The sequence below is a fragment of the Marmota marmota genome, unplaced genomic scaffold (genome assembly GCF_001458135.2).
Source record: "Marmota marmota marmota unplaced genomic scaffold, marMar, whole genome shotgun sequence".
NCBI classification, from domain to species: domain Eukaryota; kingdom Metazoa; phylum Chordata; class Mammalia; order Rodentia; family Sciuridae; genus Marmota; species Marmota marmota.
Window position 1 is genome coordinate 2999169 of NW_026000081.1, and position 15872 is coordinate 3015040.

The 15872-nt window shown below is 51.5% G+C and overlaps 1 protein-coding gene across 2 annotated transcripts in view; it reads left to right on the forward strand.

Annotated features, from left to right (window-relative positions):
• Positions 1–15604, forward strand: part of Slc6a17 (solute carrier family 6 member 17) — a 47440-nt gene extending 31836 nt beyond the window's left edge. For both annotated transcript variants that reach the window (XM_015505129.2, XM_048815140.1), the window contains exons 7-12: positions 5432–5673; positions 5893–6085; positions 7802–7994; positions 8722–8881; positions 10997–11159; positions 11673–15604. In XM_015505129.2, coding sequence (XP_015360615.1) covers positions 5432–5673; positions 5893–6085; positions 7802–7994; positions 8722–8881; positions 10997–11159; positions 11673–12041 — 1320 coding nt within the window. In that variant the 3' untranslated portion in view covers positions 12042–15604. The remainder of the gene's footprint in view (positions 1–5431; positions 5674–5892; positions 6086–7801; positions 7995–8721; positions 8882–10996; positions 11160–11672) is intronic.
• The last annotated feature ends 268 nt before the right edge of the window (positions 15605–15872 follow it).

Here is a 15872-nt window from a genome sequence, read left to right on the forward strand (position 1 = left end):
AGAAACAGCAGGAAGCCGTTCAGAGAGGGCACCCGAGAAGGGTGTGATGTGAATTTCTTATATCTGGAGGGGAAAGCCCATTTTCCATCTCTCCTCTTGCCTTCACATCCTGATGTCCAAAGGGGCCACGGGGCATCCTGAGTTGGGCCATGGAGTATCCTGAGTTGGGCCAGGAGTTCACTCTCTGTTGACACTTGCTGAAATCATGCACCATCGCCCCAGGGATCCTGGCAAAAGCCCCCTTTACATTCAGGGAACAACGGCCATTCCATACTGAAGGCCCTGACTCATTTTACCTCTGGATTAGCATTGGGTGTTTTTGTTCCTCTCCTTCACCTGCAGGCTGGAAATGGGGGCACCAAGGGACACTCCTACAGAGCACTTCCCACCTTGAAGGTCAAGCTTTGGTACTCACAGGTGGTTTCCTAGGCCCTGATCAATGTCAGATTTGAATCTTTCAATTTCCTTCAAAATTTTCTAGGGGTGGACATGGGTAAAATGTAGAGGAGATAAGATTGTCCAGGTGTTGATAATGATTAAAGGGGGGTAAGGTTAGAGCAGGGGTTCATTATATATTCATCCCTACTTTTGTTGATTTTATGATAGTCCACAATTTTTAAGAATAGGAAAATAATGATAAATCAACACTAATTTAACAAAGAAAAAAAAATTCTTGTTTTCATCCCAAATCATTGCCTACACAGCAATCCTGCCCTATTCCTCTGAGAAATCCCCCAAGCTCCTGGGCCAGCTCTGAGAGCACAGTTTGGGACTGCAGTGTCTGCTCTGGAGCAGCTGCCTTCATTTATGAAATCTGACCCTGAGCAGTGACTGGGGCCAGGAATGTATCCACATTCTTGTTTCAGGCTTAGGGAGTGGTGAGACTCCTAATGGTGGCATGTGTTTGGGACTCACTGATGGTCTGGACCTTTTTGTGTAAACTATAATAATGTTTGACATAGATCAAAAAGGAATAATTACCAAAGAGGAAGAGAGGGAAGGAGAAGAGGAAGGCCGTATTAAAGTAGTTGTGTTTTACAAAGTAGAAAAGTTTAAAATCCTAAGACTCTTCTTGTTCTAGAAGAACACATCTTTGCCCTAAAGGGCTGGTGCCGTGTCATAGTTGCTAATCTGGTGCTTCCCGTGCAGTTCAAAACCTCGATGGATCACGTCAGCTTTTGTGCGTGTGTCTGACTGTCTCTTGCTCCCGACTCTTTCTCTTCCATGTGCTAGGCACAAACAGGGTCTGGGCTCCAGCCCTCAGTGTAAACTGCGAGTAGACAGACAGTTGTGTGAGATGGGTACTGACTCTGAGTGCCCAAGGCACATGACTAGCTCTGCCAGAGTCAGGAAAAGCTTCAAAGAGAAGTGATATGTATACTGGGTTTTGAGAAATAAATAGGAGTTCACCAGAGAGGGAGTAGGAGGAAGGGAACTCCAAGCCCAGAAATATGAAAGACCAGGGTGCTTTTGATGAGGAGTAAGTTCATTGCATTTAATGTTCAAAACACAAAAGAGTGAGGAAAAAATTTCCAGAAGATGATGGGGAGTCCTGGGGCATCCATGAGTTGTTTGTCTCAACCTCCCCTCTTATAAAATCTTGGACTTCTTCCTGGTTGGAACTCACCAAATCGCCTATAGCTCTCCCACTAGGCTCTGATTTCTAGCCTGAGAGAAGTGGGCAGGCTCCAGAAGATTGAGAGGACTGTCGTAATGGACACCCATGAGCACCTGTGAAGGCCAGCATGCCTTCGAAGGTGCGCGTGGTCCCTCCCTGCTCTGTTGATGGAGCCCTTAGGAGGATTGTTTTTAAAAAACACAAAATACCTGGGGCTGGGGTTGTGGCTCAGTGGTAGAGCGCTCGCCTAGCACATGTGAGGCACTGGGTTCGATCCTCAGCACCACATAAAAATAAATAAAATAAAGATATTATGTCCATCTACAATTAAAAAAAATTAAAAAAACAAAACGAAAACCCCTCACCCAGTTGGGTGTGGTGGTGTATGCCTATGATTCCAGTGACTTGGGAGGCTGAGGTAGGAGGATTTAAAGTTCAAAGCCGCCTCAGCGACTTAGCAAGACCCTGTCTCAAAATAAAAAATAAAAAGGGCTGGGCTTGTAGCTCAGTGGTAAAATGTTCTCTAGTACAAAAAATAAAAAAATAAAAAACTCATGCAAAAAAAAAGATAAATAAAATAAAATAAAGAGGAGTTACAGAAGTCCTTTCTCAAGAGGACTATGATTATATTCTTCTTTTCTGTAATTTGTATTAGGCACAGTATAGGCCCCTATTTCCTTACTCACAATACCAAAATCCAAATTGCATTGAAAAAAAAATTGCTCTCTTTGGGTTTGTTGCCCTAGAATTTATTTGGAAGCAGACTACCTGCACAGATGTGAGGTTATTTATAGTCCTTATTGATTCACTTGGTGTGAAGATTCATATTCGGCTGCCAAAGTCCTAATGTGTTTTATTACAGGGTGCTGCCCTGGGCCCACTGAAGGTGTGATGTAATTTTGTGGCATATGCACCATATTACCTTCCTAAAATAAAATTAGAAATGAAAGCCTAAAGTCCAAAACCAGTCTGCCTCCAGGGCTTGGGTTCCTTCTATAAAGAAGATAATATTTTATGTTATCTTAAAAAGCAGAGCCCCTGTCTGGAGGTGTAGCTCCAAGGTAGGACTCTTGCCTAGCATGTGTGAGGCCCTGGGTTTCGTTCCCAGTAGCGAAAATAACAAAACAAAACAAAACAAATCAGATCTCCACCTGTGCAACCATGGTGAGCCTAATGGTGTGGATAGCCCTGTCCCATTTCTCTGGCCATCAGTCTCCCTTGCTCCATCATGACCACTGAAACCGCTCCACCCATCTGAACCCTCTCTCCTCCTCTCCTCCACTCATCACAGCAGATGAGCTCACCTCCTGCTTTACAAGGTAAACACAGGTCACCAAGTCAGAAGCTCTCTCTACCTACACAGGCAGAAACCGAATGTACGAACTTGCCTGCTGATACCCATCCTGTCCCCCTTCCCTGTCCAACTAATGGATAGCCAGGAACTCAGAGAGGCTCTTATGGAAGGCAGCTCCACCCCGCCCATATCCCTGCCTTCCATCAGCTTTTAAATATAGCATGGTGAAGCTTTTCCATCCCACAAAGACCATGTAACCTGCAAACGAGCAATCCTCACTGACTCCATGGCCGCCTCCTGATAATGCCCTTCTCCCTTCCATCCCAAGGTTACCTGCCCAGGGACTTGCCACTTCCTCTGCTCTGCTTCCCTCCTCTCCTCCCTCCACCTGACGTCCAGACCCTCAGTCCCTGAACAGCCCTCCTGGGACCTCTGTGCTGCTACTCTCTCCCTTGGCATCTGCCACTGGGCAGCACTGGCCTTTCCTGCTCACCTCTCTCCCCAGAATTTCCTCCTGCCTGCCTCTCTAGCTCCCTTGGAGAAGGTCCTTCCTCTTCCCTGCATTAAATTTTATAAATTGACTGACCTGGCTCTGGCCTCTTCTCACTGTCCATCCACTGCCTGCTCCACACAACTACACCTCCAGCTGTGCTCTCTCCTCGGAAGCCCAGACTCATTTGCCCAGCTGCCTGCTTGGCAGCTCCTCCAGGAGACCTTTTTTTACCCACCTTCGGTACTGGGGATTGAACCCAGGGGCATTTTATCACTGAGCCACATGCCCAGCCCTTTTTATTTTGAGACAGGGTCTCATTAAGTTGCTTAGGACCTTGCTAAGATGCTGAGGCCGGTGGCTTCAAACTTGCAATCCTCCTGCCTCCCAAGCGGCTGGGATTACAGGTGTGTGCCTCTGTACCTGGCTTTTCTGCAGAATGTCTTATGAACACATTAAGCTCAACCTATGCAGAGCTAATGTCTTGTCTGCCTTGCGCAACCCCTCCAACCTGCTCCTCTTCCCTGTTCCCATTTCCACAGAAATGTGGCTGTCACCTTTCCTCTTCCTCTCCAATCCATCCCTAAGGTCTTTTTGGTTTCTTCTGCTTGAATTCCTCCATCAGCAGCACCTGCCCCTGGGCAAAGCCACCCACCTCCTGCCTCCTGGACCCCAGATGGTGCTTCCTCACGTCTCCTGTGCTGCATCTGTTCTACTCTTTTGGAAATGCACATCTGATTGTGTCCTTTCTTCTTCAACCCTTTCGTGATTTCCTGGATCAAGAGCTTTCTTAGGATAAAGTCAGGAAATTCCTCCAGGCCCTTGACTCCTCTGGCTCTCCCAGCCTCACCTGTACCCTCTCCTTATCGTCCCCTGCCGGCCACCTCCATTTCCCTTTGCACACCTCCCTCTGTGCCACCCCAGGACCTGCTTTCCCAGCCCCCCACAGCCCCTGTCAGATGTCAGCTCCTGGTCTCCTGGCTCATGCTGACTCTCTGCTACAGGCTCTCTGAGCATTAGGTGTCTGGCCTTCAAAGCCCTTGTCACATTTGCAGTTTGGCATCTGTTGGTGGGATCAATTGACCAAGGTCCATCTCTCCAACTGGAACATAAACTCCCGGAATCCTGGGACCCTGCCCACTTTCTCTCCCGTGGGTCCCTGCCTTGAGAAACAGACACTTAAAGAAAAATGGATGTAAAAAGGCTTTGGAAATTGCCCACACCATCCAAATGCCAGTGTGGTTCAGGCCCTCCTCAGGTCTAAGGGCAGAAAGAGCCTTAGGTAAGGGCTGTCTCTGTCCAGGAAGTGTCTGGTCCTATGTGTCAAGTGGTGCACTGGGGTGGGGGGCTTCTGTGACCTGGAGAGTGTAGATGTGTGTGGATGAGCCTTGGACCTCTTTTTCTGAGAAAGGGGAGATTGGGAAGGCAGGAGGAGGCAGAGGAAATGTCAAGGAGACATCGGTGTTTCCAGTTCTCTTGTACTCTTGTGAAGGCTATTCACTGAACACGATAGTCTAAATGAATGGCGCTCCCTAGAGTTGCGCACCACACAACCATATGTGATGGCCTTGGCCGTGTTCCTTAGTCTGACAGCTCCATGGCAAGAAATATAGCAGTTAAAATTAACTGAGAATTTACTACGTAAGCATTCAACATTTATTTAATCTTGCTTAGTCCTCACAATAATCCTCTGAAGCCGATGCTTTTGTTCTGTATGCTTTGCACTTGGGGATACTGCTTAGAGGGGTTAGATGAATTGCCCAAGTTCAACAGCTTCTCTTTTTGTTTGGTACCGGGGTTTGAACCCATGCCCAGCCCTTTTTAATATTTTCTTTAGAGACAGGGTTTCACTGAGTTGTTTAGGGCCTCCCTAAGTTGCTGAGGCTGGCTTTGAACTCACTATCCTCTCGCCTAAGCCTGAGCTACTGGGATTACAGGTATGAACTCAGTTGAGGCTGAGGAAAGGGGGTGTGGAGGGAAGCCCCTGCACATGAGTAAGCCTGTGTCTCTTTCCTCCCCCACCCCACAGCTGGACAAGATGCTGGATCCCCAGGTGTGGCGGGAGGCAGCCACACAGGTCTTCTTTGCCCTGGGGCTGGGCTTCGGTGGGGTCATCGCCTTCTCCAGTTACAACAAGCAGGACAACAACTGCCACTTTGATGCCGCTCTGGTGTCCTTCATCAACTTCTTCACGTCGGTGTTGGCCACCCTTGTGGTGTTTGCTGTGCTGGGCTTCAAGGCCAACATCATGAATGAGAAGTGTGTGGTCGAGTAGGTGGCTTCTCTCCCGTGGTCCTTCCTTCCCAGCCAGGAGTGGGCAGGCGGCCATGCAGGCAGATAGTTCCCTCCACTTCACTGAGCAATAAGACGCATGCATGCAGCATCATCTGTCCCCAGCCCGGGCCCACAGGGACCTGTCTGGGTGTCTGGGAGGTTCCCCAGGACCCCACTCCTGTCTTCCTACCTGGCATTCTCCCCTTTGTGCTGCAGGAATGCTGAGAAAATCTTAGGGTACCTCAACTCCAACGTCCTGAGCCGGGACCTCATCCCACCTCACGTCAACTTCTCCCACCTGACCACCAAGGACTATGCGGAGATGTACAACGTCATCATGACCGTGAAGGAGGACGGGTTCTCAGCCCTGGGCCTAGATCCCTGCCTCCTGGAAGATGAGTTGGACAAGGTGTGGGGATAGGTTGCCCTTCCCAGGACAGGCAGGAACCCAGGGATGGGCCACGGGTGGCTGGAGCTTGGGCACAGGCCTTGGCGAGCCCAAGGGAGTCAGTAGTCTACATGGCAGGTAAGGACCTACTGTGTGTCCACAAGAAGAGAGAGGGAGGAAGGTGTCAGCCAGTGGTGCCCTGAACTAGGTGTAAGTCTAAACGAGCAACCGAGGGAACCACAGAAACCAGTCAGTGTCGGGTGACTTCCTGTATAACGGATGGGCTTCTGTGAGCTGGGTACTGTGTATGAAATGCACTGTACTCTTGTGTGAAATAGACATGTTAGTATCTTCCTTTGCTCTCCATCTCCTGTGAACCTCGTGGTAGCTCGATGAGTTGGGTTTTAATATTGTCCCCTACTTTACCAATGAATAGTCTGCAAGTTGGGGGACTTGATCAAGATCTCAAATGAGTAAGTGGGCCAGCCAGATTCAAATCCAGGTGGTCAGATCCAGAGCATGGGTTCTGGCGCACCCCTTGTAGCTTCCACCCCCTTGCCCAGCTGTGCCCACTCCAACTGCCATGGCCATGATGACCTTTAGGTGGAAAGATGTTGTCCCCTCATTAGCTCAGGCCCAAGTTTGGGCACCTTGTTTCTATTTCTGTTTGCATAGCTGGGCACTTTTCAAAACGACTTTTTGTTAGAAGGGGTCGTCAGACAGAGACATACCCATAGGGTCCAGGAAACCTGGCTGGAGCTGAGGCTTACATGGGACAGGGCCAGCTCCCATAGGCTGTGCCGACTGGGCCCTTCTTCCATGGGACCAGAAGTTTCCTCTAAATCCTACCTGAGCTCCATGTCAAAAGTCAGCTCCCCTGGAGCAAGGGAGCTGCGTTCACATCCCTGACCCCTTCCCAGGGGATCAAGAGCAAATGAGGACAATCTGGGGACCCCTGGCTGTTTTTTCTCCCAGGTGACAAGTAGAAGACAGGACATGCCCTTCCATGCTCCATGAAAGCCTGCCCCATTCTTTTGGGTTGTGAATAAAACTAGGGTTATAGCAGTTCTTCAATGCCCTACAACCTCAATAGTATCCAACTGTCACTTGCTCAGGTGGGGCACACATTCCTTCACAATCACTGGGCATCACAGGACAACATGGCTGAGATGTCAGCAGCAGTTCCGTAGCTTGTCTTCCTATTAGAGCCACCTGGGGGGCTTTGTAAAGCCCCAAAGCAGCATCATCCCAGACCAATTAAATCATTGTCCCTGGGAGGCGACTTAGGCATCAGTGATTTTAAAGACTCCAGTTTGCTTCCAGTGGCCACACCTGAGACCATGGTATTAAGGTCTGGAGTTCAGAAGCTCAGAGCTGGGGGCAGCAGGGGTGGCTGGGGCAATCAGGGAAGATGTCTTAGGAGGGCAGGGTCTTGTGCTGGGTGTATTCCCAGACATGAGCAAATTCATCTGAATGACTCTGATCCTTATAGGAGATAGATTCCATCTCCCCACCCTGGAAGTCCAGAATTGGGGCTTTCATACCCACCACAAGGAGACTCTGATGCCTACTAAGTTTAAGACCATTGACCCACACCAGCAGGATTCAGGTGGAGGTGGGGAGTCCCCGTGCAGGAGGGAACAGTGATTCCTAAAGCTCCCGGGGCAGTGGTAAGGCAGCAGAGGGTTCCTGGGTGGGGAGGCCCTCACAGGCCCTTTCTCTCCTCCCTACCCTCAGTCTGTGCAGGGCACAGGCCTGGCCTTCATCGCCTTCACGGAGGCCATGACACACTTCCCTGCCTCCCCATTCTGGTCCGTCATGTTCTTCCTGATGCTTATCAACCTGGGCCTGGGCAGCATGATTGGGACCATGGCGGGCATCACCACACCCATCATTGACACATTCAAGGTGCCTAAGGAGATGTTTACAGGTAACTCTTCCCTGCAGCCCTACCTGGTCCCACAGCTGCCCACACAGATACAATAATCGGGTTCTTGCTCTCACTTCAGAAAATCTGGGTTCTGACTGGGTCATTCAGGACCTCAGGCCCAGAAGACCCTGTACCCCTCCCTCATCGGGATAAAGCAAGAACCTGGCTATGGCACTTGGCCACCTGCACTTATGAGCCAGGGGGACAAAGTTATTTGGAAATCTGGGCCAACCCTGGGCTACGATCCTTGCTGGGGTTTGCTTGCCCCACCTCCCGAGGGCCTGCTGACTTGTCTTAGGCAGGGATGCCCCCTCTCTGCATCCTGTTCCACCCTCTGCCCCTGCTGAGTTGAGCTGGGCTCTCACCTGCATCCCCAGCGAGGAGCATCTTGCTGTTCTCAAATGGGGAAACTGAGGTGGAGAAAAGGAGCCTGGGAACACTCAGAAGAACCATTTAAGTTTAATACAGCAATTAAGTGGAGCAGGTGCTATGGGGTAGGGGCTGTGCTGGAGCAGGACCGTGGGAGAAGAGAGGAGATCCATGCCTTCCTCAAGATGCTCCCTCCTGGTAGATGGGGAGCTCAGCACCTCAGCATGGGGTCCCTCCTGCATGGCTGTACCTCCTGGGGGAACAGTGTGATGGGAGGGACCTGGGTGCCCCCACAGACCCCCAGGGCCCTGCCCACCCTGCACCTTTGCCCCCACACCGGCCTCCCGGCTCTCTGTAGTGGGCTGCTGTGTCTTTGCATTCTTCGTGGGGCTGTTGTTCGTCCAGCGCTCCGGAAACTACTTTGTCACCATGTTTGATGACTACTCGGCCACCCTGCCACTCACCGTCATCGTCATCCTTGAGAACATTGCTGTGGCTTGGATCTATGGAACCAAGAGGTAAGGGGGACAAGCAGGGAAGAGGTGGGGTGTGGAGGAGGGTCCTATCCCATCATGATTTCCTGGCGAGTCCTGTGTTCCCAGTGTTGCTTGCAGATTGGGGCAGGAGATTATAGAATCAAAATGTCAGAGTTAAAACCCTGCCTTTTAAGCTAGGCGCTGTGGTACACGACTGTAATCCATGGATCCTTGATCCTGAGGCAGGAGGATGGCAAGTTCAAAGCCAGCCTCTGCAACAGTGAGGCGCTAAGCAACTCAGTGAGGCCCTGTCTCTAAATAGAATACAGAATAGGGCTGGGGATGAGGCTCAGTGTTGAGTACCCCTAAGTTCAATCCCCAGTACCCAAAAAAACCCCAAACAACAACAACAAAAGTTCTGCCTTTTAGCACGGGAAACCGAGGCCTAGAGAGAGTCATGGCTACCCAGGCCTCTTGGCTAGTAAGAGCTAAAGTCAGGCTGAGGTCCTGTGTTTAGGTTCTGAGACCAGCCTAAAGTCTTGTAAATTACCACAGTCCCTTTCCTGAACACCTGTCCTTTATCAGAATTCTGCTAAGCTTGTTAAGCACTTGGTGGAGGCACCAGGGTCCCCAGTGCTCGAAGAACTGGTAGATTTCAGCAACCTGATTCTCAAATTGTGATTTGGGCTCCAAATTTGGGTTCAGGCAAGGTAAGAGGATTCAGCAATAAGAAAGGATGGAGTGTCATGGCCTACTGCTAAGGTAGACTTCCACTCACTTTCAGCTCCTGACCTCATTCCTCCTTTAAGGAAAAAAATCAGTGTCCCCAAGAAGCTCCAGGACTAGGCCCTTCCTACTATCTCAGCTCCAGAAGTGGCCTCACTGTCCTTCTAGGCAAGGCCCAGGACCTCTTCTAACCACTCAGTCTGGCCCTCCCTGATGCCTAGACCTGGATTGGGAATGGGGGCTCTCTCACAGGGATGGTCTGCTTCTTAAGAGAGTGCAGGAGGGACAGGAAGGGGTAAGAGAGGGGCACTCCCAGGCAGGCACAGTGGTGCACACCTGTAATCCCAGCTACTCAGGAGCCCAGGGCAGGAGGATCACAAGTTCAAGGCCAGCCTGGCAACTCAACAAGACCTTGTCTGAAAGTAAAATAATCAATCAATAAGGCTAGGGATATAGCTTAGTGGTAGAGCACTTGTCTAGCATGCATGAAGCTCTGAGTTCAATCACCAGTATTAAAAAACGAGAGTGGGGCAGGGGGTGGGTGGTGTGTAGTGGGCTGTAGTGGGCTGCTGCATCCACCACCAAACTCTTCTCCATAACCTGGGTTGGAAGACACTGCTAGAGGGGCTCTGATTACACATGCCATGGGCTCCTTTGGCATTCTGATGATGCCCCCGTACCCCTCTTAGAAATATTGTTTTTTAAATGCATAGGATAAAATATATAGGATTAGATAGGAAACTAATTATATTGAAAAATAACAAAATACTGTCTAAATCTGTAAAACATAAATGTACATGTACTTTATATGTATCACATTAAGCTACAAGATCTAGTTGTGGAAATAGTAATTTCAAAGTAGTGATGAATATAAATGAGGTCTCTAGGTATCTAACAACTGTAATGTAAAATTAAAATACCTTGTGATTTCATCTATCTGGTGACAAAGTCACAGATACAGTTGACTCCTGTGGTTACGTGCATTTATAATAGGAGCAGTTGCCAGGTTTCAGTGAGGTGGAATTGAGGTAAAGATGGTTTTTGTGTGCATTTAAATATGCAGCCTGCCTGCCTCCTACAGTTCCAGCACAGAACCTACAGCTAGAAATCCCCAGTCAGGATGCTAAGGAAGTACACTTTCATATTTTCTCCAGCAGGGGGAGACTTGAGCCAGGTCAGTTTGGGGGCCCAGGGCTCTGTGAACTGGAGCCCTCTAAGGGTCTGTTCCACTGGCCAGGGCATGTCTCTTGCCTCTGGGTGGAGCAGCTTGTAAGGTAGTCAGAGCAGGCCAGTCAGGCCTCACACCTGTGAGCATTGAAGATGAAGCCTAGAAAAGTCCAGGAGAAGGTTTCCTGGAGGAGGTGGCCATGTGGGAAGGGGAGGCTCAGAGGTGCAGGTGCCAACTGCTGGCTTCTCTGCTGTGCCTGACAGGTTCATGCAGGAGCTGACAGAGATGCTGGGCTTCCGACCCTACCGCTTCTATTTCTACATGTGGAAGTTTGTGTCTCCACTGTGCATGGCTGTGCTCACAACGGCCAGTATCATCCAGCTGGGGGTGACGCCCCCGGGCTACAGCGCCTGGATCAAGGAGGAGGTGAGGGGTGTTCCCCAGGGAAACTCAGGGACATTTGCATCTTCTTAGTGGTAGAGCACTTGTCTAGCATGCATGAAGCCCTGAGTTCAATCACAAGTACTAAAAAACGAGAGTGGGGTGGGGGTGGGGTGGGGAGGGAGGTGCAACAGGTCTTCTGAATAAACCTTTATATGGCAGCTATTCTGTGCCAGGCCCTGCTGGGTGCTTTGCACAGCTATTCTGGAATCTTTACAACAGCCCAAAGAGAAAGGTGGCATTGTCTCTATAGCACAAATGAGGAAACTGAGTCTTTAACCCATATTCTCTCTCAGTGTCTATGGAGGAGTAGACACATTTTACATTCTACATTTTACAGATGTAGGAACAGATGTTTAACTAAGGTGACCAGCTAAAAACCCAAGTAGCACCCTGGTGAGAGGAGTGGGAGGCCTTAGGCCTGGGCAGGAAGAGGCTGGCCTAGAGGCCTAGGGGGGTAAACTGCCGGCAGCAGCCCTCACTGCCACCTGCCTTCAGGCTGCAGAACGCTACCTGTATTTCCCTAACTGGGCCATGGCACTTCTGATCACCCTCATCGTTGTGGCAACCCTGCCCATCCCTGTGGTGTTCGTCCTGCGGCACTTCCACCTGCTCTCCGATGGCTCCAACACCCTCTCTGTGTCCTACAAGAAGGGCCGCATGATGAAGGATGTCTCCAACCTGGAGGAGAACGATGAGACCCGCTTCATCCTCAGCAAGGTGCCCAGCGAGGCACCCTCCCCCATGCCCACCCACCGCTCCTACCTGGGGCCTGGCAGCACGTCACCCCTGGAGAACAGCGGCAACCCCAATGGACGCTATGGAAGCGGCTACCTCCTGGCCAGCACCCCTGAATCAGAGCTGTGACCACTGCCCCAACCCTGCCCACCTCTCCCACCACGCCCAACCTGCCCACTGGTCTGGGTCTGGCCTCTTCCTTCACAGTGGCCACCAGACCCAGGCCAGGCCCTCTGCCCAAGGAGAGAGGGTCACACCCTGCCTCATTCCCATCCCAATCCTGGCAGACTCTGCTCCCTAGCCCTGATCAGGGAGCTGGGAGCAGCACTGTCCCCCAATCCAGGCCCCAAATCCATCTAACCCTTAGAACCTTTCACCAAATTGCAGCCATGTAACCAGAACAATCAAGATGTCCTGATTCCCAGTTCAGAGAAGACTCCAAATGGCTACTTTGGAGGTCATTCCATCCTCCTCTCTCCTTGCAACCTGCCACCTGAAGTTCTGGGGTGTGGGAGAGGGTCCCCTTATACTATCAGGTGGTGGTGGGGAGAAGCCTCAGGGCCTGGGGGCAGAGTCTGCCATAAGAATAGGACTCACCCTCCTGCCCAACCCAGACTGTCTGCTGCTGGGCCAAGAGGCTGCCTCATTAAAGGCTGGGTTGGAGGACAGGTGTGCCAGGAGTGTGCAGAAGCTCCCAAGGCCTGTTTTGTAAGGAAGGTGGTACCCCTAGCTTGAGCAAGAACGTTGGCACCAAAGGGGACTTGTTGGCCCCTGGCTCTAGTTAGAAACTTTGGATGTCCTTGCCCCTGCCTAGGGCAGGTGGGCTATGCTCCTGCATTCTGCCTGGGTGGGCAATGACAAGGTTCAGAACCTCCCCACCTCCATTAGGGCTTAGCCATCTCCCAGCCCCTTCCATCCAACTCAAAACCCAGGGTGGTGGCCTCTGCCTTCTTTCTCCAAAGAGAAGGGGACAGTGCAAGGTAAGGTTTCCAGAGCACAGCTTGATGGTTCTCAGCACAATTTGATGGTTTGGAGCACAATTGTGAAGCACACGCCCTCTCCCCTCACCTGGGGCCCAATTTTCTCTCTAGTGGCAGCTTCTCCCCTGGAATGGGCATCCCTGTAGTTCAGGAGCTCACTCCCAGGAAGTCTTGTTCCTGGAGAAAGACAGATAATTTCACTGCCCTTTTTGGGCCACCACTCACTCTCCTTGTTGCACAAGCACAGCCACCAGTGTTGCACATTGTATGCAGACACCTTGGAAATCTTGCCCAAGCTTCCCTGGCCTGTGGTGGGCAGCGCTCTTGGCAATGCCGTGGACATTGGAGGCTGCCAAGGGCAAAGTGGAACCTCTGTCATGCGGCCTAGTGCCTGCAAGAGGCTACAGCTGATGGCAGCAACCCTACCCTTACCTTCAAGCCTCCCCTGCAAGATGGGCTGCCTGTGAGGATCAGAACCAGATCCAGAATAAATGTCTGCAGAGAGATGGATGGATAGGTGTACAGAGGGATGGACAGATGGATGGATGAGTGGATGAATGGATGGATCAGTAGATGGATAGAAGTCAGTCAGGCTTCATGTCAGCACTCTGGGGGGCAGAGACGGAGCAGGCCACAGTCCTAGGCTTGGGCATCTTCATAGAGGGTGCCAAGTCCCTCTTGTGACCCTGAATACTCTCAGCACTGGGAGGGACAGACTAAGCCCAGGTCCCTTCCTTTACCCCTGAGTCCTCTGCTGCCACGTTCTCCCAGCCTGCCATTTCCCTTACTCAACCCTCCCCCACATCTTCTGTCATTTCTAGCCCTCTCAGCCCCACCTGTCCTTCCTGAGTGTTTGAGAGGAAAGGGAGACCCATATTTCCCCAAAGAGAGGCCCTCTCACCTGACAACACCTCCTACCTGGCTCCATGCCTGATCCCAAGCGGAATTAGCAACAGGAAAAGCAAGGCCCCAGGAGAGACTCTGCGCTGTCTATACTGTTCTATATGCTATTTCTATTGTACATTCAATCTGTACATGTGGGTGTAAATGCTGTGAAATGACAAACCCAATATTATACTGTGGCTGGTGGACTATTTTCATCCTCAGTGCTGTACAGATCTATTTTCATTGTATATTTGATATATTTTTAATTTTGTAGCATGGCTGGGCCAGGCCCCAGCCTGCGTGCCTGCAGGAGGAGGCTGCGCTGGGGCTGTCTGCTTGCTCATTGTGGGCTCAGTAGTGTTCATCGTAGATTTGTGCTGTGGGCTGGGCCCTGGCCTGGCAGTGTCTTTGCTGTGTTAGATGTCAGATGTAGGGCCCAGAGCTTGGTTTTGTGTGTGTGTGTGTGTTATGTGTGTGTGTGGTATGTGTGCACATGCGTGGGTGTGGGTGTTTGTAGGATGCTGATTTGTGACCCTTAGTGTTCACCATGCTCCTGAAGACCATGCTGCCCCCCTCTTCTTCCTCCTCTCAGCTCTGAGCGAGGCCTCAGGACAAGTGCCCCAGGAAGCTTCGGCTTGGGCTTTGATGGTTGCCTTCACATCTCTGGTGGGAAGGAGGGCCTTGGCAGGGGGAAAAAAAGTCCCCGAATTTATTTTCCAGTAAACCTCTTGCTGTTCTCACAGGAGTCTCAGCTCCTTGGCAGGGAAGGTCCTGGGTTTCTTGGGTTGGTGAGACCACCGGAGGGTCTCACTGCACCTCTGCCCTGCATTTGTCTCTGAGAGGATCCTGACTGCCCAAAAAGGGACAACGCCTGGCTGTGCTTCTGACGCCTCTGCTCACTCGGCAGGGGAGTCAGGGCAGGTGGAGTCACCAGAGGAGCTGGATCCAGCTTCCCTGGAGGAGCAAAAGGTGGCCAGAGAGGGGCAGACCCCCAAGTCCCTGCCCAGGATCCCCACCTGCTGGCTTTGGTGCTGTCCATGCAGTGCCCACCAGGAGGCAGAGGGGCTCCAGGCTGTGAGTGGCTGAGCTGGGTAATCAGGGCCATGCCTGTGAGAGGACTGTGCCCAGCCCCAGTCACCTGCTTCTTGCTCAGGGAGCCTTCGCCCTCTCCACTGAGGTGATGTGAGCCCAAGGCCCCAATTGAGGTGGACAGGTGGGGCACACAAGGTAATGCAGGTGAGGTAGGCGTCTGCCTTCCAGCAATAACTCTGCAGGGACTGCTGCTTTCTTAGTGCCAGGAGAAGCCCACCCAAGTCAGCCTGTGTCAGCCAAGAGGCTGGGCCTGGGCCTGGGCCCCACGCAGGCCTGCAGTATTGTCAGGCAGGTGGATGCCCTTTTGCCCTTCCTCATGGTTGCACGCCCCCCCCCCCACCAGAGCACTCCCCACTGTGAAAAAGAGAAGTGAGATTTAACTGTTCATAAAGCACCTGACTTCCCCGAGTACCTCCAGGTCCTTCCACTAGCCCTGAAACATGGGGGGCTGCTGTCCCTTCATTGGGGCCCAATGACCTAGGCTAGGGGAAAAAGGTCCAGGCTCCTTTCTCATGGAAAGCCCTGCTTTGTACAGACCCAAGCACATACACCAGGCAGTCACTTTGGGTCCTGGTGCAAGTTCGGATCAGTTCAAGTCCATGTGTCCCATGGCTGGTCAGAGCCCTGGGCCAGGACCATTCAGCCAGGGTGGGGAATGAGGCATTGTCACCCCAGGGCCCCTCTTTCCTCTTCTCCCCAACCCTGGTGTACAATAAAGTGTCTGTTCTTACCAAAGCCCTCTTGCTTTTCTTACCTGCTCTTGGGATCAGGGAAAGGGAATGGGAGAAGCCAAGGATCCTGAGGGAAGTTTTGGGGTGAAAGCTTAGAGTGCAATATGTGGACAGGATTCCTGAGGGTGCCTGCTGGCTGGCGAAGGAGCTTGGGAAGCTCTAAGGTATTATCAGTGCACACACCTGTGGCTACTGCAGACACCTAACCTCCTGTGAGCTTTGCAGCAGTTCTTTGAAGGAGATGCTTTTGTTCTAGATATTTCCAGGTGAGG